Below are 25,762 nucleotides of genomic sequence, written 5' to 3'. Positions count from 1 at the left end.
TCTTTGGATACAGCGCAGATTTGGTCAAAGCCAATAAGGAAAGCGAGATCGTCAACGTTGGAAATAGTTGCAAGAAGAAGAAAAAGTAATGAAACATTGGTTCAGCCACTCAGAGCCTCGGGATGGATGGCGTGGGGTGGAAACATGAGTCATCATCGGCCCACTTGCCTGCAGCCCTTCGGAGGGGTACTTTCTTGATTATGGGGTTTAGTATGAGAGCGGAAGTCCCTCTATAGATCCAGATCTTAAGCATAAAACTAGTACACAACTTCTCCTTTTTACTACAATATTTATACATTATTTTCCATCAAGGTAATTGTGGACAATGCATGTTTCACAGCATCCAACATGCGCGATTTTTCATTTATTACTGGTCGATTCGGAGCGCCGAGCGGGACCATCTAACTAGATCATACCAACATCGAATGTTCCATATTTACACTTTATTTAGAAGCATGGTAGAATGCTATTTGGAGATCATAACATTATCCCAACAGCTCCAATCGCCCCAAAATATGCTAACTATACGTTGTAACCTGCAATTGCGGATGGTTCTCCGTTGTAGAAAATCAAAACAAATCAGTCATGGCTCCCTGTGACGCATCACTAACCAATCGGGCGTACTTGGCCAGCACACCGCGGGTGATTTGCGGTGAAGGAGGCGTCCACTGGCGTCGTCTCTCCTCAAGCTCCTCATCTGATACATCCATAGATAGACTATTTGTCTCAGCATCGATGGTGATAACGTCCCCGTCTCGCACGAGGGCGATCGGACCGCCAACAGCGGCTTCCGGCACAATGTGGCCGACAATGAAGCCATGGCTGGCGCCGGAGTACCGGCCGTCGGTGATCAGCGCCACATTGGTCAGCTTGGCTCCCATTAGAGCGGCACTGGCCTTGAGCTGTTCCGGCATTCCTGGGCCACCCTTGGGGCCCTCGTAGCGCACAATGATGACGAGGTTCTCGCCACGTGGGATGCGGCCTTCGTTGAGCGCCTCGTTGAGGCGGTGCTCCTTATCGAAGACGCGCGCTTTGCCGGTGAAGCTTAGTCCTTCCTTGCCGGTTATCTTGGCGACTGCGCCGCCTGGAGCAAGGTTTCCACGAAGGATCTGCAGGTGGCCGCTTGCCTTGATTGGGTTACTCAGGGGGCGGATCAAGTCCTGGCCCTCGGCCAGCGAAGGGAATGATGCGACGTTCTCGGCTAGCGTCTTACCCGTCACAGTCGGGATATCGCCGTCCAGGAGACCCGCTGCGATCAATAGCTTCTGGACGGACGGGATTCCTCCGATCTCGTACAGATCCGCCATGTAGTACTTGCCGCTGGGAGAAAGGTTGGCAATAAAGGGGATCTTGTTGCTGACTCGCTGGATGTCATCCAGCGTCAAGTCAACATTGGCTGTCCGGGCCATGGCTAGGAAATGAAGAACACCATTGGTACTACCGCCGAGCGCCATGGTCATGACGAGAGCATTCTCGAAAGATCGTTTGGTGAGCAGATCCCGGGGCTTGATATTCTTCTCTAAGCAGACCTTGATAGCCTCTGCAGCGCGGACGCACTCGCGCATCTTGGACGGTGATTCAGCGGGCGTCGACGACGACCCGGGAAGAGACAGTCCCATCGACTCAATAGCCGTAGCCATGGTGTTCGCCGTAAACATGCCGCCACAGGCGCCAGCGCCAGGGCAAGCATGCTTTTCCAAGTCATCCATAATTTCGTCTTGGGTCTTGGTCGTGTCGCCGCCATCGTCGGGCTGGCGCAGCGTGCCGTAGGCGTAAGCACCCGCGGCCTCAAAGCATGTTGAGACATTGATGGGCTTGCGCAGGTGCTCGGAGTATCCAATGCCAATGGTTCCTCCGTAGATCATGATTGATGGCCGGTTGTGACGAGCCATTCCCATTACAACACCGGGCATGTTCTTGTCGCAGCCGGGAATGGCAACGCAGGCATCGTGGTATTGCGCGCAGGTGACAGTCTCAATACTATCGGCAATGACTTCTCGAGTCTGGAGGGAGAATCTCATACCTGGAAAGGATTAACATTTGTGTTCATAGCGATGCCGTATCGAAGGAAGGTTGACGACTCACCTTCGCTGCCCATGGTGATTGCATCGGAAACACCAATGGTGTTGTACTGCCATCCAAGCATGCCCAGGTCCACAACAGACTTCTTGACGGTTTTGGCCAGATCCATCAAGTGCATGTTGCAAGGGTTTCCCTCCCACCATACTGAGGCCACACCAACATGTGGGCTCTTGGCCATCGCTTCTGTATCGGGGACACCGGCAGCATACAGCATGGCCTAAGATAATCAATAAAGCTCATTGCCGTTTTAGAGATGACTTACCCGAGCGCCAGGGAAGTCATGGCCCTTAGTTATTGTGTGTGAATGACGATTGAGTACGAGGGAGCCATCTGGGTGCTTCGCATCTGTGGGTAAAGAGGGAAAGTTAATATATTTGGGCTCACTGAGAGCGCTCGACTCAATTGGCTTAGAAAGACACATGGCGAACTGTGAGAGAGGAAAAAGCTATACACAATTCCTAGTCTTCAGCAATTGACTATAAGTGTCATCCCACAACCGAGGGGAGAGTCCGCATTGAAAGCCGACCCCAGTGGACCCCGCGTTCGTGGGGCTTCGTCCAGTCACAGTTGACCGATTTAAGATCCAAACTCGGAGTTACGCCTATTGTTCGATCACCCGAGCGATCTCCATATAGTGGTATGATATTGTATATAGTAGATGATATTCTCCTTAATGGTTTAAATACTAAGTACTAACTAGTTGATAGTTTAGCCACATGTAGTTGACTCATGAGTAACAACCCAAAACCCGGACAAAACCCACGAATAGTAGACGTCATTACACATTTAAAAGCAACATCTGACCATCACCTCCTTTCTTTTTTATATTTTCCTCGCAGTATCCAAATATTCATCCATAACAAACAATCAACAATGCCAACCGACGTGAAAGTTGCCCAAGCAATTGGCACCATCGGCTGCGCTCTGGCAGCAAGTAAGTATATATATATCCCCTTAGCTATATCACCTCAAACTCACACATACATACAACCAGGTGGAATTGCCACACTTTCAACCTTCAGCATCCCAAACCTCATACTCCCCTCACGCCAAACCGGCAAAACAGCCACATACGATAAAAAACCAGGAACCCCGGCCCCGCACCTAACAAACCAATGGCTTGATCTCTACGACCGAGGCAAGAAGTTCTTCCCTGGGCTGGCGGGCTTCTCCTCGCTCGCAAATCTTTATGTTTCATGGAAAGTGCGGGACTCGCCTCTCCCAGGACCTTTCGGATTGACCTGGTCAAAGTGCTATCTGCTTGCGATTGCGAGCACGATGGGAATTGTGCCATTTACGGTACTGGTTATGAGCAACACGAACAATACGCTGAAGGCTCATGCTACGCGTGATGATGCGGCTGATGAGGGTTTGCGGCCACATGAGATGGAGAACAGGGAGAGGGATGATGAGGAGGTCGTTGGGGTATTGGGGTATTGGGCGAAGTTGAACTTGGCGAGGTCTTTGTTTCCGCTTGTTGGTGCTGGGATTGGGTTCTATGCTGCTGTTTCGAGTGTGATTCTTCCTTGATTGTTAGATGTCTGTAATTTGCAAATTGATGGAGGGTATGGGTATCGTCAAATTTCTATCGTGCATGCGGTAGTATGTACTACAGCACCTGGCAATAGTATAATAGCTTTATAAACAAGTTGAAGAAGGGATTAAATCAATATGTACCCGTCCAGGAGCATCGGATGACACGCAGGCCTGGATGAGCGGTGTCATGGTGTAGACCTCGTAGGCCCGTCTTAATGTGTTTCAGGTTGCTCGGTGCCATCCTCTGCATCCTTTTCAATGGTGGACCATTGCTCTGAATGCTGCAAAGCTTCATCGGCACTGATCTCCTGCAATGGGCTGGACTTGCCAGAGTCCTCATGGTGACGATCTGTCACACGGGTCTCATCACCCGACTCTCCGTCCATGGCAAAGCCAACAATCTTGCCCGTACCCGGCTGCGACCGTGCCTCTTCCAAGACATCACCATTCCAAGGCTGGCATTTCTTGACGGTTTCACCGCACCGCAAACAAGACCACCCCTGGCCCTCTTCTGCTTCCACCTTCTGCACGATACAGACGAAGCAATAGATACATCCACAGGGGACTGTTTCGTACGGGTTTGTGACGTCAGTTTGCGCCGATCCCGCAATTCCGCCTGATGCAGACGCCGCTAGCACATCGGCCTCTGTGGTGGATGTTGGATTTTGGTCCCTGTAGCAGATGGCACAGGTGCGCTCTGGTAGAAAGGCCAGCTCCCCTTGTTTCGCTGGTTCGTCATCTTCCCCGCTCGACCGCATGGAGTTGACCATCTTCCGCCACGCGCGAGATATCCATCGCCGCCAGCGACCGATACCAACAAGCGGAAGGAGGAAGAGGAGAAATTCCGTGAATGCGTGCCAGACCAATTGGCGGTTCAGGTATTCGAATGACACTTCTCGGCTGGCTTGGGCGGATGGCGGGGTGAGGCGGATGCGAAGGATGCGATCGATCAATGTACGGTATCGGCCGTTCACTAGGAAGACAAGGAAAGAGGTAAAGGCGGCGATGGAGTGTGTTGTAGAGATGAAATCGGTGAGTCGTGATAGCATACGAACGTCCTGCGATGACTTGAGTTTGTCAGTAAAACTTTGGCAGTATGCTTGCCAGTATGAACGGTGACCAACCTCTTCGTAGCCGCCTTCTTGTCCAATTAACCAGCTTTCCCACTTATCCCAAGCATATCGTCCTCCAACCGTCAACAAACCGTACATACTCTTCTGCCATTTCGTAGGAGAAGAAAAAACAGGTCCTTTGCTTCGGCTATCTGTGTATTTAAGTCCCTGCAGCGCAGCACCATATGACGCATTATGATCCCATATAGATAATTTGAAGAGGATAGCTCGAAGAGCGAACATAATTTCATGCGACCAGTCCTCGCGCATATAAGGCTGTCGCCGTCAGCAGCTATCACCTCACCTGCATTTTTGTTGTATCACATACCCCAAAGTATTTAAGAGCATCACCAACCTGACCTTTCATCAGGCCAAGCAGCTCCTCATCCAACAATTCAGCATCGACCTGTCCGACCCGAAAAGCAGGCCGAGTGCCATCCCGCCCCTTGATGGAATTCCATATCCGCCATCCAGAACTGGGCAATCGATTCAACGGATACGGAAGGCGCTGTACAACAGCTGGGCTAATCGGCGAAGTCCGCTGTGCGGTACGGCGGGCGCGGGCTTCAGCTTCGCGCAGACGACGTCGTTCAAGAACTCGCTCTTGTGCAGCGGCGAAGTTAGTTGAGCTCATCGTGAAATCATTGCGTGTGAAGATGTTGATGCAGAGTGAGAGAATAGCACGGGGAAATGGGTCCCGTTGCTCGTTGACCGCGCTCGGTTCCCCGGACTGAGAGCCGAGGTTGTTTCTCACGTGACCGTGTCAATTTCCATGCTCTTTTGACATGTTTTTGAGCCTCATTGTGAGTGTTAACAGGATAAATATGGAGGTTTTGATGTTGTACAAATTAGTTGTGGGTGTACGGTGAGTGACCAGAAGTGGCCCGGAGGACCTTCGGAGGTTGTAACGAATGTACTCCAAGAACTGATAATATTCCTATTCCTTGGAAACAGGTTCGATGCAGCATTTCATTTACATTGGTTGCCCAGGTGGAAGCTCTGTTAACACCTGACTACAATGCCACCGGCTACATGAGTTTTCCAGGGTGGTCTTATCTACAGATATAGAGGTGATCTATATTCTTCACTGAGCATAGAAAGTAAGGAAGCAGAACATCTGATGTTCATGCCTATATGTATATGTAAATATAAAGAGACAATCCCTAAACTTTTGAAACAATGTGAGTGATGTATAATTTCCCCATCGGCTGCCCAGTGAAGATACATACATTTAGGTAGTCATCTTTGTAGAACATACCACAGTTTTTTGTGTACAACCCGAATATTCTCACCCTCCTGGTTCGTTTCCATGGATTATTTTTATGTTTCAGCTAGAACATACTGACATAATACGAACATATACAAACATGTATGTATATAAAAGTGAAGCTTTTCAGATGGGCACACGCCCTATTTCAATCATCTCGAATTGACCAATCAGAGGGATCTACTGCACCTCGTGCCTGTACGACTTCGCCCTCCAGCCCTACCAGTTGCCCTCGACCACGTCGGTTACTTCCGAGATACCTTATGACCCCCCAATAAGGTTATACGGCCTCAGGTTCTTGTCAGGTACACCTTATCCCAGGGATTTTTCATGAATGTAGATGTAACCGGCGCGTGTTGTGTTGTAGCTCAAGGTTTACCAGACTGTGATCAGTTCATCCTTTCTAACTTCTTCTTCCTCTTCGCACTCCGCACCTCACATTATTTCTTTGCATCCTGAATCCATCAATCTCATCGTTCTACTATTGACATCCATCAACATGAAGGCTGTCATTGCGGTCTTGTTGGCCGTGGTGGCTGGGGTTATCGCCCAGACTGCCACAACCTCCGAGCCCGCCCTGGCGCAGATCCAAGCAGCAGCTGCGACGACCAAACCTGAGATTACTACCTCCAATGTCAAGGGTCTGGCTTTCGACCGTTTTTACCAGGTTTGGCTTGAGAACATCGTACATAACCCCAATCATCTATGAAACATGATCGCTGACATATCGTAGGACTTCGAGGATGCGGCTGCCGATACCAACGTTCAATGGCTCGCTTCACAGGGTATCTTACTGTAAGAACACTAAATCTAGTCATCCATAGATGGCACCTGGGCATAGAGATGTGCTAACTTCACAGGTCCAACTTCTACGCTGTCACTCATCCTTCTGAGCCCAACTACTGCGCTGCGGCCGGCGGCGACACTTTCGGAATGGACAATGACGACTTCAAGCAAATCCCTGAGAACATTTCCTCCATTGCTGATCTGCTTGACACCAAGAGCATCTCGTGGGCCGAGTACCAGGAGCACATTCCTCATGCCGGTTTCCAGGGCCTCAACTACTCCAACCAGCACACCTACAAGCCTGATTATGTCCGCAAGCACAACCCGATGGTTCTTTACAACTCCGTTGTGGCCAACAACACCCGTGCACGCCAGATCAAGGGCTTTGATGATTTTGAGAGTGATCTCGTAGCCAAGGAGCTTCCTCAGTGGGCTTTCATTACTCCCAACATGACTAATGATGCCCACGACACTAATATGACTTTTGCTGCCAAATGGGAGCGTCCCTGGATGGCTGAGCTGTTCCAGAATGATTATTTCATGAACAACACACTTGTTCTCCTGACCTTTGACGAGGACTCGACCTATACCAAGGACAATCGTGTACTCAGCATTCTTGTTGGCGGCGCCGTCCCCGAACACCTCCAAGGCACCAAGGATGACACATTTTACACCCACTACTCCAGCATCGCCAGTGTGTCTGCTAATTGGGGTCTTCCTTCTTTGGGCCGTTGGGACTGTGGTGCCAACATCTTCCAGATTGTCGCCAACAAAACCGGCTATGTCAATTACGAGGTCAACAAAACTTTCCTGACTCTAAATCAGACCTATCCAGGTCCCATGTCCATCGGCGACAAGGAGACCGGCAACACCTCAAAATTCATTGCCGACTGGCCTGTCCCTCTTACCGACAGCAACGAGAAGTGTTCCGCAGGCCATGGTATCTTGGATGTCGTCAAGAAGACTTATGGAAAGCTGCACCCTACCTACAACTACACCACCCCCTTCCCATGGGATGCTCGGTACGGTTACAACAGCAAGGTTACTTTCAAGCGTCCCAACAATGCTTCTCATATCAACTCCACCACTCCCGTTGAAACTCAGCACCACGGTGTCGGAGCTACCACCATGGCTCCCATCTCCACTGTTGTGATTGGAGCATCGTTAGTAGTTGCTGCGTTTTACTCCTAATCAATGAGCAAGTCTGAGTGTATGGTTGCGGTCTTATGGGCTCTATCTCATCTGATACTTTGCAGCCACAGGCTCATTGACAACTAGGGTGTTTTTATCTTGGCTCTGGATTCCAAATATTCAAAACCCAAAAAATTGTACTCCTTCTGATTTGAAGGTTTTACTTCAACATTCTAGCTATGAAATCCAACCAATTAACTTTTCTTACTGCCATTGATTATCTTACCGTTACAGGAAGGAACCTTGGAAGTGATAATACTGGGACGGCCCGATCCGATATGTTCCTGTGGAGGAGGTGCCGAGTCGCGCTTCGGTGGAAAGAAAACAACCGCAGAAGAAAGAAAGAAAATAAATCAGGGGAATGGTAACCCTTCCCCTCTGTCCGGGGCCCCCGCATTTCTTAACTTCCCAACATTTGCGACTTCTGCGCCACAATCCTACGCTGGGATTGTTTTCACCTGACGATCAATCACTTTAGATCGGCTAATTGTTGAGGAAATTAGGAAAAATCCCGGTGGCACAAGATCTGCATTACCGGTTTTATAGAATTAAGCCTTGCTTAATATCGCAAACCCACAATTATGCGGGGTGCATTCGACACGGCCTGAAATAAACCCGTCGGAACACTCAGGATTTCTCTTCACACCCCTCGTGACATAGGGGAGCCCCTCATGGCGTACGAGCGCAGAAGTGGAACTAAAGATTCCATCCAAGTCACAATTGGTCTAAACCTCAGTCGCTCGGAGACTAGGACTGATCGATACAATTAACCGATCGATTCCTTTTCAAGTCTTCAAGGACCGAGATCTCGCTTATGTTGTCGAAGACATGTTATGCATTCATTTTAGGTTCATTGGAGGAAAATCATTGACTCTTCGGCGCATGCTACTACTCTCGAGAACGGTAGCTGTGACAACATGAAGAGTATAAGTAGACAGGTGAAGCCCTCACTACCCAGACAGAAAAAGTAACCAACCATGCTTTCAAGACCAAGCATCGAACGCGCTTCCTTACTCGCCTTAGGGCTTGTCGCAGGGAGCTCCCTGGTTGCTGCTGGGCCATGCGACATCTACGCCTCTGGCAACACGCCCTGCATCGCGGCCCACAGCACCACTCGCGCCCTGTATAGCGCCTACACTGGCGGTCTGTACCAAGTGAAGCGTGGCTCAGATGGAGCCACGACGGTTATCTCGCCGCTCTCCGCCGGAGGAGTTGCCAATGCTGCAGCTCAGGATACCTTCTGCGCCAGCACCACCTGCCTGATCACAATCATCTATGACCAGTCCGGCCGCGGCAACCACCTCACCCAGGCTCCACCGGGTGGCTTCAGCGGCCCCGAAGCAAACGGCTATGACAACTTAGCGAGCGCAATTGGCGCACCAGTCACGCTAAATGGCAAGAAGGCGTACGGAGTTTTCATGTCGCCCGGCTCGGGCTACAGCAACAACGCCGCCAGCGGCACAGCCACCGGAGACGCAGCGGAAGGCATGTACGCCGTTCTCGATGGAACGCACTACAACGGCGCCTGCTGCTTCGATTACGGCAATGCCGAGGTCAGCAGCACCGACACCGGCAACGGCCACATGGAGGCCATCTACTTCGGCGACAACACGGGCTGGGGATCTGGCGCCGGCAGCGGGCCTTGGATCATGGCCGATCTCGAGAACGGTCTGTTCTCCGGCCAAAGCGCTGCCAACAATGCCGCCGACCCATCCATCTCCTCCCGCTTTGTCAGTGCCATCGTCAAGGGTGGACCCGGCCTGTGGGCTATTCGTGGTGGAAATGCGGCCTCTGGCTCGCTATCGACGTACTACAGCGGTGCGCGGCCAACCGCATCGGGCTATAACCCCATGAGCAAGGAGGGTGCGATCATTCTTGGTATTGGTGGTGATAACAGTAACGGCGCCCAGGGCACATTCTACGAGGGCGTCATGACATCCGGCTATCCCACCGATGCCACCGAGAACTCGGTGCAGGCAAATATCGTGGCTGCGAAATACGCCACAACGTCGCTGACAAGTGGGCCTGCGCTTACTGTCGGTTCTTCGATCTCGCTGCGGGCTACTACCTCCGGCTACACGACGTACTACCTTGCTCACACTGGCTCCACGATCAATATCCAGGTGGTTTCGTCGTCTAGTACAACCGCGCTTAAGCAGCAGGCTAGCTGGACAGTTCGTGCTGGTCTGGCTAACAGCGCTTGTTTCTCCTTTGAATCCAAGGACACCGCTGGTAGCTACATCCGTCACTATAACTTTGGTCTCTTGCTTGCTGCCAGTGATGGAACGAAGCAGTTCAACGAGGACGCTACGTTCTGTCCGCAGACTGGTCTCAATGGCCAGGGTAACACGATTCGTTCATGGAGCTATCCCACCCGCTTTTTCCGTCATTACAGCACTGTCCTCTACATTGCTAGCAATGGTGGTGTTCACACTTTCGATGCCGCTGCGTCCTTCAACGACGATGTCAGCTGGGTTATCAGCACCGGCTTTGCTTAATTTAGGTCAATAGGTGGCATGGAATGTTCTTCTCCGCACCATTTGCGATTTAGTGCTGAAACAGAGTTGAAGGAATACATGAAGTATCAACATTCTGAGAACGTTGAAGAGATTTATGTTTGCAGATAAGTTTTATACGCGTTTGTAGCGAGTAATCGATCAAATTTTCTTGGAGATGTAGCAGTAGCAGTATAAAGTTCACAAATGGTATATCCATTCTGGCCGCCCGTATATCCAGACGATCAATCAAAGCTTCGACGTCTTGATCAGGATAGTCTTCGTCTCAAGGAAATTGTCAAGGCTATACAAAATGCCCTCGCGACCACTCCCGCTCATCTTATACCCCCCAAACGCACCGTCCTTGGCATTCGTCGGACTAGTACAGTTCACACCAACAGTACCAGCATCAAGAGCCTTCGCCAGCCGAACCGCGCGATCAAGATCCTTCGTGAAAACAGAAGCATACAAGCCAAACTCAGTATCGTTCGCCTTCTCAATCGCCTCCTCCTCCGTCGAAAACGTATTAATCGCAACAACGGGCCCAAACACCTCCTCCCGCATCAACCGCGAGTCCTCAGGCACGCCCTCAAAAATAGTAGGCCGCACAAAATACCCATCGTTCGCATCTCCGCCCGTCGTCAACTTCCCATCTTTCTCGCCAATCGCAAGATACTCCTTGATCCGGTTGTACTGCAGGACATCGATCTGCGGGCCATGCGAAGTAGAAGGGTCGAGCGGGTCCCCGAGCTGCACAGCCTCGAACTTCTCGCGGAAGAGACGCGTAAACTTCTCCACGACAGACTCGTGCACGTAGATCCGTGAATTCGCCACGCACACCTGCCCGCTGTTGAACTGGATGCTGAACTGGGTTTGTGCGGCCGCGGCTTCGAGGTCTGCGTCTTCGAACACAATGGCCGGCGACTTGCCGCCTAGTTCCATCAGCACGTGCTTCAGGTTCGTCTTGGCTGCTGCGGCTTGGATCTTCTGGCCTGTTAGTGAGGACCCAGTGAAGCTGATGCAGCGCACTTTCATGTGCGAGGATAGCGCCGCGCCGGCGGGGTTGCCGTGTCCGGAGATGATGTTTATGACGCCGGGCGGGAAGCCGGCTTTTTCGATCAATTTGGCGACGTACAGGGACTGAAAGTGTTAGTTTGTGGTGGGCTCAAAGAGGGAAGATATGACGTACTGTCAGGGGCGCCTTCTCGCTGCTCTTCAAGATAACTGTGTTTCCGGCTGCGAGCGCGGGCGCCATTTTCCCAGCGAACATGATGAGCGGGAAGTTCCATGGGATTATCAGCGCTGCGACGCCGTACGGCTGCTTGACTGTTAGGTTTAGGTGGTCGGGCGTGTTGAGACTGGCTGTGCCCTGCGCGCTCCAGCCACCCGTTGCGAAATATCCGAAGGTCTCAGCTGCCATGGCGGCGTCGAAGAAATGCGAGATCGGACGGCCGGTCGAGAGTGTTTCTAATTTGGCGAGCTCGCCGTTTGATTCCAATATGAGCTTAGAGAGCTTGTGCAGGTATGCGCCGCGCTGGGCGGTGCCTAGGTCTCGCCAGGCTGGGAAGGCAGCGTTAGCTGCTGCGACGGCGTCGTCAACATCCTCGACGGTAGCTTCTTGGACTGGTGCGGATTGTGAGAAAATTTTGTTCGTGCGGGGTTTGTTGGGGGTCATACCTTGCGCTACGACTTCTTTGGTATAGGGGTATACCACGTCGAATGTGGTTTTGGTAGACGAGTCTCGGAACTGGAACTATAAGCATACAATATACATTTAATGTAGATTGGGTTGATTGTCTACCTCGCCGTTGATGAAGAGCCGAGTCTCGATAGGTTCATTGAGAACAGACGCCATCTGGGTAGTTTGATAGTGGATAACAAGGAAGGGATAAGTTCACGAGTTACAAGCTAGCACAAAGCAGCACCGGAAGTCGGCGGCTTTATAAAGCTTCCCAGTCCTCGGAGGTCAGTGTTTCAATCAGATCGGACTATGATCCTTCGCCCCAAAGCCAACACCAAGCCCCCCTGCTTTGTGCATGCACTGGATTGGGCATGCAACTCGGAGTGGCTGCACGGATCCCTTGTGAAGGCAAATTGCATGATTGGAATGTCTTGTTTTGTCTCGGCAAAGCAATAGATTGTGACGTGATTGGTTATGAGTTGGTCTATTTGTACACAGCCTGGGCCGAGGATGCGGGGACATTATTTGGAGCGGGGCTGCGTCGGGGAGACGACGTTCTGTAGGGCTTGACCACTTATTCTTTTGATACGATAAGATCATGACCAATGTTTGACTAATATTCTTTGATAGCTGATAGTTATATGGTTGGAAATTTAATACTGAGCAATCTTTAATATTTCATTCGATCATCGTTTGGGTCGTCACATGTCATATAAATGTAAATGTACTGTCTATTGGGCGACTCCGCGGCGCTTGAGAGTCTGCAGGTCAGGTACTTCCTGGTCACCACTCCGGTTCTTTGACTGAATCTTGATATCGTCTTCAGGGCCACCGGTGCCGTTGAACTGTCCAGCATTAGGGAGACTGAAAGGATATCATGTTAGCGATTGGATGATAACGACAATCCAGACTATTCTTACCGGTTGCGGTCATCACGATTGCCACCCTCATCTTCGGGGATCACACGGTGGTCGCTGCCAGAGGCAGTTGAGCCAGGGCCGTACTTGAGGCTGGCAGGCTGCTCGAACTTCTTCTCAACCATCTCATCGACACCGGACTCGAGAGCTAAGAGAATATTAGTATGGGAGACGACAAGGCACGATTAGAGGAGACTTACTTGAGTCACTCTTCTTGCCGAGACCCTGCTTCGCCTGGTAGGAGTTGAGATCCCTCTCAGCGTTGAGGGCTGTCTGGTTCAGTTCCTGGGTGGTAGGCATGGTGATAATTGGGGGGATATTGTAGGGAATTGAGAAGAAATTGAGCAGGAATTGAGAGTGAAATTTTTGTTTCTGAATTGTAGAGAGGAATTGTCTGCTGAACCATGCTTTATATAACTTTAGATACTTCAGTCCCAAATCTGGTTGCTTTCAAGCTTGAGGCGGTTGCATCATGATACATCATACGTATGTCACGAGTGGAGGAATATGTGAGCATGTCTAGGTAAAGTCGAAAGTTTTTTTACTCAAAAACAAGGTTGAAGATCTCGGTTTGACAAGACCTTAGGCAAGTGGGTTGTCCCTGACTTCATAGTCTCCATAGTTATCCATGGTAGTTATCCACTCGAAAGCAACCTCGAGAGACTCGGAAATATAGTTAATCCAAAGAAAGCCCGGATTAACCCCGACGTCGAACCTCGGTGAAACTATCTTCCGGAGGCGGGGAGTTTATGCCATGGGAGAAGCTCCGAATACACTCAGCGTATCGTTGCGGGATTGGAGTTCAATTAAACAAAATTCTTGCCCACGCTCAGCGTAATTTTTGATGAATGTTTAGTCATAACGGACACTGGACCTCTGACTGAGAGTTTCATTCCTATAAGTCTGAGGCATCACAGACCCTTTCTTTCTTTTCTTTCTTACTTGATCACCACTGCCATTCACCATGGGGTTTACCATTGAATCGCAGGGGGAGACCGGCACACTGAGTGCGCATGATGTGCTCAATACACTAGTTCTTGCAGCAAGCTCGGATCAACAGCAGGTTCGGGCTGGTACTGTGCAGCTTCAAACCTGGGAGAAGCAGGGCATGTACCACTCGTTTCTACAGGTATCAGTTGCTGGCCCTGAATAATGAATATTACACTACTCATACAATTAAAATTATATAGGATGTTTTTCTTGACCATTCCGTCCCAGTTGAAGTCCGTTATCTTGCAATCATCCAGCTGAAAAACGGCATCGACAAATATTGGCGCAAAACGGCCCAACAGTATGTTTTTAAAGCTTTGGCTTGAAAGGCACATACTAATGACAATGAAAGTGCCATCAAGCAGGAAGAGAAACACCACATAAAGACCAGAGCTTTAGAGGCAGGAATCGTTGAGCCTGCCCCGCTTTTGGCTCTCCATAACTCATTGATGATTGCTAAAATTATGCGATTCGAGTTTCCCCAGGACTGGTATGTTAATATTACCATACTCTGTGGCTCAAACTAATGTAAATGTAGGCCCGATGCTATCACAAATATCATATCATACCTTCGATCGTCCACCCAGCCTGGCGCGAATCCCATTCAACTTCCCCGCGCCCTCCTCATTCTGTTGCAAATCATCAAGGAGTTGTCGACAGCTCGAATTCAGCGAACTCGGCACAATCTTCAGTCCGTGTCGCCCGAGATCTTCCAGCTGTTAGGGGCAATATATGTGGAGAAAATCAACCAATGGGGTGCGATATTGGAGCAAGGTGGTGCCGATGGAGAGGAATTGCTGCACACACTGGAACTGAGCTTGGTGTCGCTCAAAGTCCTTCGCCGTTTGATCATTGCGGGCTTTGAACACCCGAGTCGCAGCCAGGAGGTGCAGAGCTTCTGGGTGCTGAGCCATTCGCATTTCAGCAAATTCTTGTCCTTGCTCGATGACTCCAACAATCTGCCCGAGCCAGTCCACAAAGCTATCGAAAAACATCTGCTACAGATGTCTAAATTGCATGTTGATATGGCCAAGACTCACCCTGCGTCTTTTGCGTTGCTGCCCAATAGTATTCCGCTCGTCCAATCGTATTGGTCATTAGTTGTCAAGCTCGGGGAGAAGTATGGCAGCCTCGGTGCCGGCAGCGAAGACGAAAAGTCTTTGATTGAAAAGACTGGGCTGCGAGCTTTGCTTTTGATTCGGGCATGCGCCAAAATGGCTTTCAACCCCGCTCAAACTTTCAAATACCAGACCGCGGAAGATAAGGACGAGCGCAAACAATCCGTGGAACTTATTAAGTCGCAACTCTTTACACATGACTTTGTTGTCCATGTGATGGAACTTCTCGTAACCCAATTCTTCCGGTTCCGCGCAATCGACTTTAAAGAGTGGGAAGAGGAGCCAGAGGAGTGGGAAAAGCGAGAGGAAGAAAACGCTGATGCTTGGGAGTTCTCTATCCGTTCTTGCTCGGAAAGGCTCTTCCTCGATCTCGTCATTCATTTCAAGGATCTTCTTATTCCTCGATTGCTGACCGTATTCTATTCTTTTGCAAGTAAGTTTATAGTGTCGTTGATGAGTGAACAGTACTAACAATTTTAGACACCGACAACCACGAAGTGGCGTTGAAAGACTCGCTGTACTCCGCCATCGGCTTAGCCGCGGCTAGCCTTGAACAGCACCTTGATTTCAATTCCTTCCTGGAGCAGACCATGGTCCCCGAAGTGCAATCGCAACAGCAGGAGTACAGACTCTTGAGAAGACGGATTGCGCTTGTGCTGGGCCAGTGGGTACCAGTCAAGCCAGGTGAACTGAACATGAATGCAGTCTACCAAATTTTCCAGCACCTGCTCAACAAGAACGATCCTCTGAATGACCTGGTCGTGCGCATCACGGCAGGACGCCAGCTCCGGAACGTCCTCGATCCGTACCTGTTTGCGCCCGAGGTCTTTTTGCCATTTGCACCTGGCATCCTCGGAAATCTTATGTCTCTTGTTCAAGAAACCGAAAGCCCCGAAACCAAAATGGGACTCTTGGAAACAGTTCGTACCGTGGTGGTCAAGCTCGAAGACCATGTAAGTTACTACATTGTTTGATAACAGGCCGTATGACTAACATTTCTCAGATTGCTCCTTTCTCGGACCAGATTATTTCCCTGCTTCCGCCGCTGTGGGAAAGCTCAGGAGATGAACACCTGATGAAGCAGGCCATTCTCACTCTATTGTCTTCCCTGATTGGGTCGCTGAAGAAGGAGTCTGTGAGATATCATTCTCTTATTCTTCCACTCATCCAAAGTTCGGTGGAGCCCGGCTCGGTAAGTACTATGCTGGCCGTTGTTAGACTCATCTAATATTTTGTAGGAAACCATCGTCTATCTTCTCGACGAGGCTTTGGATCTCTGGCACGCGATTGTTCAGGCTACACCCTCTCCTGCCTCGCCGGACATCATCTCCCTGCTGCCTTCTCTATTCCCCATTCTTGAGGCCGCAACAGATAACACACCGCAGGCTCTTCATATCCTTGAATCCTATGTCTATCTTGCGCCTCACGATATCCTCAGCGATCGCTTCCGCTTCCAGCTGCTGACGATTTTGGAAACTCTTCTCAAGTCCACAACCAAGCAACGCCTTGGTGTAATCCCTCGCGTTGTCGAGCTAATCATCCGTGGCGCTGGGACTGTTGATGGTGGCAGTGAAGAAACTTATCGTATCGTCTGTCAAACCCTGGTAGAAAGCTCATTCCTTGCGTCCCTACTCGAGGGACTCTATTCGGCTCATGAAGCTAGTCAAACTTCCGGGCCAAACAGAAAAACCTCAGCTGTGGTCGGTGTCGTTGAAACCGACTACTTCTCCGTTCTCGCACGTCTTGCGATGGCAACTCCTACCATCTTTGCTTCGTCGGTTGCCGCCGCGACCAATTCATCGGCAGAACAGTCTCTCACATGGATTCTTACTGAATGGTTCTCCCACTATGACAACATTGGCAGCGTCAGCCAAAAGAAACTCCACGCGCTCGCCCTTACCCAACTTCTGGCGCTGCAAGACGAGCCCCTCGAACCTTCTCTCCCCCCACCACCCCCCGCATACATTCTTTCCCACCTGCAATCTTATCTCAGCATGTGGACCGACCTCATCACCGAGCTAGCAGACGGCGGTGTCGACGGCAATTCCGACTACCTCGTCTGCTGGAACGCACCGGCCGGTTCCGAATTTGCCCAGCCAGAAATCAATCAGGAAGCCGATTCGCCTGAAACCATTCGTCGCAGCGAGTGGCAGTCTGGAGACGTTATTCATCGCTTTGTGATCAGCGACTTCGTTCGCCACCGCATGCAGGAGGTTATCTCTGGCTGCGGTGGAGCTCAGCGGTTCCAGGATGAGTGGTTGGTCAATATTGATGCGGAGGTGGTTTCTGCATTTGGAGCTCTTGGACTGCTCTAAGCTCTTGGGCATTTTTTCATTTTATTTGCATCGACATCATTGCATCATCAAGAAGTTCATCGATCCTATTTTAGACGCATGATGCCTTGGGCGTCTTATTTTAGTTACATACCCCAATCCATGAGATATCATTTCACATGCGTTGCAAATTAGTAAAAATCAAATTGATCGTAATGTTGAGAAAAGAAATAAAGGTTCCAAGGTGACTATACATTAGGCTGTTGTCTAGTCGGGAATTCAACGCGCAACACTTGAAGCTTCGTTAGTGAAGAGATATACCCGTGTCTCTGCACCGGGGGCCCACTGACACCGCCAGGTGGCAGCGTGCGGAGACATATGTATTGCAAAATAAGAGATTGTTAAAGTACGTGAAATATAATAAACCTTCATTAATTAATACAATCACCAGTTTTGGTATATGAACACTCACGCAGCGACAGACAATATGGAAACAAAAGAAGAGAAATGCGCAGTGTCCAAAGTCCCGGTAGCGACAGACAATATGAACTAACAACTGAATCTCGGATACCGTCATGCTCACTGAACACTCCAACGGACTTGCTGCTGACCTCGGTGAATCGCATGGACATCTCTTCTGTCTTGCTGCGACATAGAAAAGTTGATTTCTGCTATATGACGATACATTTGTTCCAAGATCAATCTCTGATGAACTTGTTCTTCATCCAGTCGGACTGCCATGAACCTACCGAAGCATCATCTGGTTAGAAGGCTTTCACTCAACAAAGGACAAGGCCTTCACATACAAGTTTAAGGTATTGACAAGGACATTAATACTCTGCGTGTGCAATAGAAGATTGTTCCGGTATTGAGTGAATGAGTCGCCTCTCATTTGCCAGACAAATCGTTTCCAATGCATTTTAATTCTGACTGGAAGCTTCCGCGTAAAGGCAGTCCCATTGGGGAACACAGGATCATAGGCAGCGTTGCAGTAGGGCCTGGTAGCGTCTTGGAGTTCTTCCAATGTCTGACGACAAAGGCTGGTCATAGATTGGAGTGCATCCTTGATGGTCTCGCTGAGCACCACGTTAACGATTGCGCTAATGTTGCTTGATAGATGCTCGAGGGCGATATGTAGGCCGCGAAGAACACCCTCGAGCTCTTTGAGGTCACGAGGCGCAGTCGTTTTACAGTCTCTCACAGCAGAGAATACTCGATAGGCAATTTGTGTGCAAAGCACAAGATCGCCGATAGAGGGATTGAATGACATAAGTGGCTGTCTCCAGACGTAGTAGATAGGTACAAGTTAAATGTGTGTTCAAGCAATAAGAATCAGCCAGAAATCTTCAAGGCCTCGGGGGAGTGAGTGAGAAAAAAAAAACCAAGTCTCGTAAGGCCTTTTATTTGTTTTTTTTTCACGACCCCTGTCTTTATTCTTGCGTTTAGTTTTCCTCGCCTTTTCTCCAAGACCTTCCAATGCACGACACATCTCGAAACGAGCGACAACCGGTGCTTAGCATTTTTTTGATCGCTCAAATCAGCCAAGACTTTATGCAAGGGCAAAACCAGGGACATCATAACAGTTCAATATGTGCACCTCAGTTATAAGAGTTGTAAAAATAGTGTGTAACTCAGGTTGATGCGGGTCGCAAGGCATGGATGGGCTGTGCAATGTAGGTAGCCGTCTTTTCTTGGCTGTATAGATCAAGGTTTGTTAGGTATATTTTTTATAAGGCTTATACATAAAATCTACCTACCTCTTACTATCATATACCCTGGCCCAAATTCAAATTCGCCATCTTGGCGGTAATCGTCGTGTTGTAATCGTTCCTTGCGTCTGTTTTTTACCCTCCTTTCGTATTCAGCCCTCTCTCGTCTTCTCGTTCGCTGCAGCAAGAATGTTGAAAATACAGTCAGTCTTCAATATTGGGTATTATTTTTGCATCGTGCTGAGACGCTCAGGCACAGCCACAAAAAAAGATAGATCCGAGAACCGCAAAATGAGACTTGCAACACGTAGATAATGGACCGAGACCTACGATTCGACAGACGTACATTCGACAGACGCAAATTCGACAGACGCAAAGGGACCTGTCATATAACTCATGTCGTATCCATGGATTGTAATGAATAGGATCTAAAATTACACGTGCATGACGAATTCCACGAAATACTTCTGGATGACTCCTTTTTGGGGAATTTGATAAAACACAGCAGAATCTTTTCTGTACACTTGTCCCAAGGTCACTGAATTGACCCTCTTATTTTGTGATTTATGTGTGACACTGAGTACAGCGTCAGTGATCTGTCGTCACGATAACTTAAGAACAGATGCCGGTTTCATTGACAGTAATGTTCCCTACATAAATACAGATGTATCAGTTAACAATACATCAAGTGAGGCTCGGCGGTAGACCCACTTGAAACCCAATTCGTGCTACTAATTGCCGACCTCGGGCATTTCGGATTATATATCTTGAGTGGTCTAGGAAGTTACAGATCGTGCATTCCAAGTATGAAAGGTTTGTGTGAAGAGTGATTGCAATCTAGCTAGGTACGTATCGGTTACGGTATTTCCCCCCATAAACGACCATTTTCTTCTTATGACTTCCAAAAAGCCTCGATAGGAAGACAGAGGAATGAAAGGAATGAAGAGAAGATCCATACAGACATTGGCTAAGAAAAACCAAAACGCTACTTTCTACTGACCGATAGTGGGGTTTTTACAAGGTCGTGTTTGAAAGAAGCAAATAATATAATGATATTCATCGTTCGAGTCGTCGATCGAAGATCGGGTCAGCAGATCCCAAGTACACCACAACACCAAGAGAAGCGACTTGCTTGCACTCAAAAGTCCAACAAGCATTGTGCAAAGAGTATCTTAACAAGCAATACAGATCAACATGCTACGTGCCAAATTTGCAAAAGAAGAGAAGCGACAAGGTACATAAAAGAAAGCACTTAGCACTGGCTGGGAAATTGTCGGTCGGTGACAGGGTTGGGGAACACGCCACCAGCAATCTGCTGCTTCATATCCCACTCAGGAGCACCCTCAGTCTTCCAGGTCCAGTACAGCCAGCCAGTACCCTTCTCATAAGCATCAAGTTGACCCTCGATAAAGCGACGAAGGTTGGTACGGTCGTCCTCAGACAAGGCATCCACAGATCCAGTAGACTTGCCAGCACAGTCACCAATCTTCGTGGTACCAGGGAAGGAGCCATCGTAGCGAGAACCGACGCCCTTTCCATTAAGATACTTGGCGCAATCGGTCATGGCACCAGTCCATTCACCGACGACAGTCCACTTATCAGAGGTTTGGACATGCTGGCCGGTGAAACTGCAGACGTTGTTGACGTGGGAGTTGACGTCCATGGCGAGCAGGCCGCTGTCAAAGACCTCGTAGTGGTGGGTGTCCATCATCACAAACCAGACACCGGAATCCGCGCTCATGAAACCGTTCCATGACTCGGTAGGCACGAAGCCATCGTGCAAGACGATGGTGGTGTCTTGGCTGGACTCACGGAGAACACCCCATGAGTCGTAGTAGAACTGCTTGAGACCGTCCTGGTTCACGCCGCCGGGGATGTTGGGCTCGTTCACAGCCTCGATGGCAGTGACAACATCTCCATCACCTGCATAGCGAGCAGCAAGGGCTTTCAGCACCGACTTACTGATGTCGACAGTGTTGTCCTTTTGCCAGTTGATTGCGCCACGCTTTCCACTGTTGTCAAAGCCGTTTTGGGAACCGGGAACTGTGATTTTGGTCAGGCACTGCCAGCTAAAAACGGAACATATAAAACGTACCACCGTGAAGGTCAACGATGACCTTGAGGCCAGCCCCGCGAGCCCAGCCGATGGCTTGGTCAAGGAACTCAAGCTGACCATCAACATATTGATCACCATCAAGGTGCTGAACAGCCCAGTATCCAACAGGAATTCTGACGTGGTTCATTCCAGCTGCGGCGATTTGGTTGAGATCATCGGCAGTAATGAAGCTGCTCCAGTGCTGCGCCAGGACACTACGACATTGGTCCTGACCCAAAGCTGCACAGAGAGACCACTCGTCAACGGCGGCATCACCAGCTGCGTCAAAAATAGAAGGAGTAATCCAAGGCTCTAGCACAAGCCAACCACCGAGGTTGACACCACGGACCTTCTCGGCTCCGTAGTCAAAATTAAGGTTGCTGTGCCCGGAGATTAGTATATTGTAAAAGCTAGATGTAGGTAGATCAAAGCATCAATGATAAGGCTTCACTCACGCTGCGGCTGTGGCTTGCACCAAGGCTGCCAACATAGACAGACCGAGCACGGACTTCCGCGCGAACTTGGACATAGAAGGCATATTGGGGACCCTAACTTTGTTAAACCCGGAAAAATCAGGAGGTTGGGCTTCAGGACTGAGGAATGAATAAAGTTGTGTCAAATGGCATGGAGATCAGCTGCTTTAAGTAAACTCGATGTCGATAGAGGGAAATCGAATGGCCGGATGCAGGCAGATGAGAGGTTACTTGAACAGGAGCGGAAATTGTCACGTAAATTGAAGCACAAGACACATACCTTTATGCTGATCCTGCCTTATGGAGGTTAAAATCGAGTTGTTTGATCCAGGAAGGGAAGGTGGAGTGACTGAAAACGGCTCGCGATGGAGTTGGGTTTCGTTGGGTTCCGGGGTTGATAAATATACAAAGGCCTTGTTAAAAGAGCGTAACACTGTCTAGCTGGCTCCGGGGTGTGGGGAATTGAGCTGACCCTCTTTTCTATGTCAAGTTGAGGGTCACAAACAATATGGATCAGGCCTAGACAGACAAAATTCAGGGATACGAATATTGGAGATGTGCAGAGACAAAATGAGAGAAAATGAGAGAGAATTCAGTCAGGGTTCTTGCAAGCGGCTCCAGTGTTGTCGTTAATGTCGTCGTCACTATTTGTTTTACTGAGAAACTACGACCAAAAATCCGGGGAAGCTTTAGTTCATCGACTTTATGACATTGGGCATTATCCCTCCTCCAACTTATTTAAATTTGAACTAAATACTTTTGATCCAGACCAAGCAATTTCTTTGTGCTGGCAAGTAATCAGATCCAATTAGAAAAGTGAAACCTGTTTGCAGCAAATCGTGAAATTCCTCACATTCCTCATGATGGTCGGCACGTGGCCGATGCCCGATATGGACATCCCTTGGCCCCAACTTTTAAAGGCTCTTGATGGGAGATACAACATACTGTGGAGTATTGTAATTAGTAAAGATGGTAAAATAAATGAAAGATCGCGCAGCTATTATTTCGAGTGTGAAAGTAAAAGAATTCAAAAAATGAGGATTTCCAAGCTATGTTGCCAATCCCTCGAGCACGATTCTTGGCATTGTTCTAGGTCACAGAAACCCCGATCTAAAAAAACAAGGCTCCATCTCGAGTTTTGGAATATAGTGCGGTTTATTATGGAGATTCATTGTGGTATAGCATAGTAAAGTGGCCGTGTCCATGGACTACTTCCGTTCCCGGCAACAACCCCATTGTTCAACATACAGGAACACCATGTTTTATGATCCACATTATACTCCAGTAAAGGTCACAGTTACACTCCTTGACTTTTGTCTCAGTTGAGGATGTTCATGTGCTCCATGCCTCCTTTGTTGGTCCCTCGACGGGTCGGGTGGAATATGGGTCTACACATGGCAATTTGGCCTTCAAGGCCCTTAAATCCAGGCCTGTAACCCTGAGATCGTACAAAACAGAAACTTCAGGAATGTGGAGAATGTTTAGTGATCGGAATGTATATGTGTACATCCTCACGTTTCACGGGTCTCGGCCCCTGAGGTCCGAGCGATCAATCTGGTCACTGGACTCGGGAAGGAAAAATCCCGCTCTCTCATTTCCGTTTGAATTGAAACATACAAACTTGAAATTTGATGCCGAATTCTCCGATCTTCCATGATGCTACGATGCTATACGAATGGGCTCTAGTAGTAGTGCGTAGACTAGGCCTTCGCTTACAGCAAGGGGCGCCGGTAACTGCGCCACCGCAGACACTAAACCCTTTCCATTACTATAAGGAGCATCTTCTCTCCCACGTGGGCGACTTAACGGTATTCATTGTAGCTCAAGATTCCATATCATTTGAAAACCACAACATAATAGAGGTCAATTACCCGATGTACCAATATTTTGGCTCGCATCGTTATTGCCGAGATGAAATTATGGCGATGGCGCTCTGGCGTAAATTAATGCAAGACAATCCGTGAAGAGTAAGTATAAAAAGCAGGGTTATCTGACGTTTAAAAAACATGAGCAGAATTTCGCGTTTTGATCATCCTATGGTCTATTCAAAATGGCCATGAAAAGCCTGGTGTCTTTGCTGGTACTTGCCACTGCTGAGGCTAATGCTATACAACAGAGAGCGACAACTACCCAACCCAATTGGTTCAAGACATCACCTGATAACTATGCAGGTCAGTTTACAAAACAGATGCAACAACAAGATAAAGATGAGCTCGGCTGACTTCTGCTATATTGAACAGGTACGACAGCGACCGGTGCTGCTCCATTCCTCGCTGCCATCAACCCAGCACCCTTTGGACAGGCAACCTTCACCCCCAATGCTCCTTTGGAAACATCAGAGCCAATAAGCGGAGCTGGCGGGAAGAATGCCTTCGAATTGATGGGAGACTTGAGGTACATTGCTATTCGTCCTGTCGATTCGAATCCACTAACCGCCCTTCAGCCCTTACTTCTCCCCCAAAGAGGGCTTCGGCGTCAATGAATATCCCCTGCCAAAGGGAGCAAATATCACCCAGATGCATTTGTTGCAGCGTCATGGCGCCAGGTATCCATCATCTTCCGAAGGGCTGGACTCATGGGCCGCTGGTATCTCCAAGGCAGCTGCCAGTGGTACTACCTTCAAAGGAGAGTTAGATTTCCTTAACGACTGGTCATACAAGTTGGGAAAAGAGATTCTAGTTCCCAAGGGTCGCCAAGAGCTCTTCGATAGCGGCATTTTAAACTACTACAACTACGGACATCTATACAACAACTCAACTAAGATTGTCGTGCGCACCACCCTCCAGTCACGCATGCTTGAGAGTGCCGAAAACTTCCTTGCAGGCTTCTTTGGCCTCAACTGGACCAAAAATGCTAACATCTTGGCAACCATCGACCCTGCCACCACTGGAGAATACGCCTGCACCAATGAAGCGACCAGCATGCTCGCCAGCGTTGCCGAGCCAGTCGGCACCTGGCAAAAGATCTATCTGAAGGAGCGGACCGAGAAGCTGAAGCTTTTGACCGGAGACTACAACTGGACGGTGACAGACACTTATCACGCACAGAGCCTCTGTCCCTACGAGACCATCAGCCTCGGCTACAGCGAATTCTGCCAGCTATTCACCTACGAAGAGTGGGAAGGATTCGCTTACCTGATGGACCTCGAGTTTGCCGGTCTTTCCGGCTTTCTGAGCCCGACCGGCCGCGCTCAGGGCATTGCCTGGGTTGAAGAATTCCTGGCCCGAGTAGAAGGTCATTATGTCGACACCCCGGCCAAGCTTCACGGAGCCAACATGACACTTGATACCAACCCCATCACATTCCCATTGAATCAAAGTCTTTATCTGGAGTTCACCCACGACGCAAACATCATTTCGGTTCTGACAGCCTTCGGGCTCTCTCAGTTTGACGATGTCCTGCCTGACACGCATCGCCCAAAAAGCCAGCAGTTCTCGACTAGCAAGCTTGTTCCTTTTGCTGGTCGCTTGAATATCGAGATTATTACTGCGCCCCATAAAGTTTCGACTAAGCGGACGTCCAAGGCTGGATCGAAGAGTAATAATTACATCGCGGGGACTGGTGAGACAAAGTATGTGCACTTCATACAGAACCAGCGCACTATTCCGCTTCATGCTAGCTTCTCACTATGTGAGTACCGCGATGATGGATGGTGTGAGTTGTCGACTTTCTTGAAAGTACAGAAGCATAGTCTGGCAGATGCTCAGTATCCGTATGCCTGTTATGGTAATTGGACGGTGAAGAGTTGGGGCTCTGTGAAGAATGGAGTCCCTGCTTGAGCAATGCTAGGGATCTTCGAAAACTTATAGAATGATACATATATCTCTATATGTACCGGATTTTCCTGGCGGTTGGGGTTTTCCTATTTGGGCTGCCGCCGCTTTAATGAGGGCACTCAGACTCAGGCTCTCGGAGTAGATATCAGCACGAGCTCAGAGTATAACGCTCACGGTCGCATGGGAGTTTTCTGTGCAGGTATAATTGATTTCGGTGTGATATTATGTGTGTGCCTGATGTCTCCGGCATCGATCCCCATT

The 25,762-nt window shown here is 49.3% G+C and overlaps 11 protein-coding genes across 11 annotated transcripts; 5 read left to right on the top strand and 6 right to left on the bottom strand.

Annotated features, from left to right (window-relative positions):
- Positions 1-569: 569 nt before the first annotated feature.
- ilv3B (putative mitochondrial dihydroxy acid dehydratase) lies at positions 570-2,503 on the bottom strand (the record flags this gene model as incomplete). The annotated part of the gene is made up of 3 exons (XM_057241459.1): positions 570-2,023; positions 2,086-2,299; positions 2,345-2,503. The coding sequence occupies 3 exons, from the start codon at positions 2,501-2,503 to the stop codon at positions 570-572; spliced, it is 1,827 nt and encodes a 608-aa protein (XP_057096818.1).
- Positions 2,504-2,955: 452 nt separating this feature from the next.
- Positions 2,956-3,612, top strand: N7529_005931 (anthrone oxygenase family protein; the record flags this gene model as incomplete). The annotated part of the gene is made up of 2 exons (XM_057241458.1): positions 2,956-3,016; positions 3,077-3,612. 2 exons carry the CDS (start codon positions 2,956-2,958, stop codon positions 3,610-3,612), a joined length of 597 nt encoding a protein of 198 aa, XP_057096817.1.
- Positions 3,613-3,830: 218 nt separating this feature from the next.
- Positions 3,831-5,364, bottom strand: N7529_005930 (pex2/pex10/pex12 family protein; the record flags this gene model as incomplete). The annotated part of the gene is made up of 2 exons (XM_057241457.1): positions 3,831-5,006; positions 5,059-5,364. The coding sequence occupies 2 exons, from the start codon at positions 5,362-5,364 to the stop codon at positions 3,831-3,833; spliced, it is 1,482 nt and encodes a 493-aa protein (XP_057096816.1).
- A 1,132-nt stretch (positions 5,365-6,496) lies between these two features.
- Positions 6,497-7,974, top strand: N7529_005929 (acid phosphatase PHOa; the record flags this gene model as incomplete). The annotated part of the gene is made up of 3 exons (XM_057241456.1): positions 6,497-6,682; positions 6,731-6,792; positions 6,858-7,974. 3 exons carry the CDS (start codon positions 6,497-6,499, stop codon positions 7,972-7,974), a joined length of 1,365 nt encoding a protein of 454 aa, XP_057096815.1.
- A 977-nt stretch (positions 7,975-8,951) lies between these two features.
- N7529_005928 (alpha-L-arabinofuranosidase B) lies at positions 8,952-10,472 on the top strand (the record flags this gene model as incomplete). Its single annotated transcript, XM_057241455.1, has 1 exon — positions 8,952-10,472. The coding sequence occupies one exon, from the start codon at positions 8,952-8,954 to the stop codon at positions 10,470-10,472; it is 1,521 nt and encodes a 506-aa protein (XP_057096814.1).
- Positions 10,473-10,718: 246 nt separating this feature from the next.
- Positions 10,719-12,324, bottom strand: N7529_005927 (uncharacterized protein; the record flags this gene model as incomplete). The annotated part of the gene is made up of 3 exons (XM_057241454.1): positions 10,719-11,609; positions 11,659-12,222; positions 12,271-12,324. 3 exons carry the CDS (start codon positions 12,322-12,324, stop codon positions 10,719-10,721), a joined length of 1,509 nt encoding a protein of 502 aa, XP_057096813.1.
- A 557-nt stretch (positions 12,325-12,881) lies between these two features.
- N7529_005926 (uncharacterized protein) lies at positions 12,882-13,367 on the bottom strand (the record flags this gene model as incomplete). Its single annotated transcript, XM_057241453.1, has 3 exons — positions 12,882-13,014; positions 13,071-13,215; positions 13,268-13,367. The coding sequence occupies 3 exons, from the start codon at positions 13,365-13,367 to the stop codon at positions 12,882-12,884; spliced, it is 378 nt and encodes a 125-aa protein (XP_057096812.1).
- Positions 13,368-14,031: 664 nt separating this feature from the next.
- N7529_005925 (putative importin 11) lies at positions 14,032-17,490 on the top strand (the record flags this gene model as incomplete). The annotated part of the gene is made up of 7 exons (XM_057241452.1): positions 14,032-14,196; positions 14,258-14,358; positions 14,410-14,547; positions 14,596-15,608; positions 15,656-16,128; positions 16,179-16,367; positions 16,414-17,490. The coding sequence occupies 7 exons, from the start codon at positions 14,032-14,034 to the stop codon at positions 17,488-17,490; spliced, it is 3,156 nt and encodes a 1,051-aa protein (XP_057096811.1).
- A 733-nt stretch (positions 17,491-18,223) lies between these two features.
- Positions 18,224-18,718, bottom strand: N7529_005924 (uncharacterized protein; the record flags this gene model as incomplete). The annotated part of the gene is made up of 1 exon (XM_057241451.1): positions 18,224-18,718. One exon carries the CDS (start codon positions 18,716-18,718, stop codon positions 18,224-18,226), a length of 495 nt encoding a protein of 164 aa, XP_057096810.1.
- Positions 18,719-20,409: 1,691 nt separating this feature from the next.
- exg1 (glucan 1,3-beta-glucosidase) lies at positions 20,410-21,790 on the bottom strand (the record flags this gene model as incomplete). Its single annotated transcript, XM_057241450.1, has 3 exons — positions 20,410-21,200; positions 21,253-21,632; positions 21,708-21,790. The coding sequence occupies 3 exons, from the start codon at positions 21,788-21,790 to the stop codon at positions 20,410-20,412; spliced, it is 1,254 nt and encodes a 417-aa protein (XP_057096809.1).
- A 1,985-nt stretch (positions 21,791-23,775) lies between these two features.
- Positions 23,776-25,492, top strand: N7529_005922 (histidine phosphatase family protein; the record flags this gene model as incomplete). Its single annotated transcript, XM_057241449.1, has 3 exons — positions 23,776-23,896; positions 23,966-24,119; positions 24,169-25,492. Coding segments are annotated over 3 exons (1,599 nt in total), but the record flags the coding sequence as incomplete, so codon positions are not given.
- Positions 25,493-25,762: the final 270 nt, after the last annotated feature.

Source organism: Penicillium soppii, assembly GCF_028829465.1.
Source record: "Penicillium soppii strain IBT 18220 chromosome Unknown utg000005l, whole genome shotgun sequence".
NCBI classification, from domain to species: domain Eukaryota; kingdom Fungi; phylum Ascomycota; class Eurotiomycetes; order Eurotiales; family Aspergillaceae; genus Penicillium; species Penicillium soppii.
This window is presented reverse-complemented; position numbering and strand designations above follow the sequence as displayed.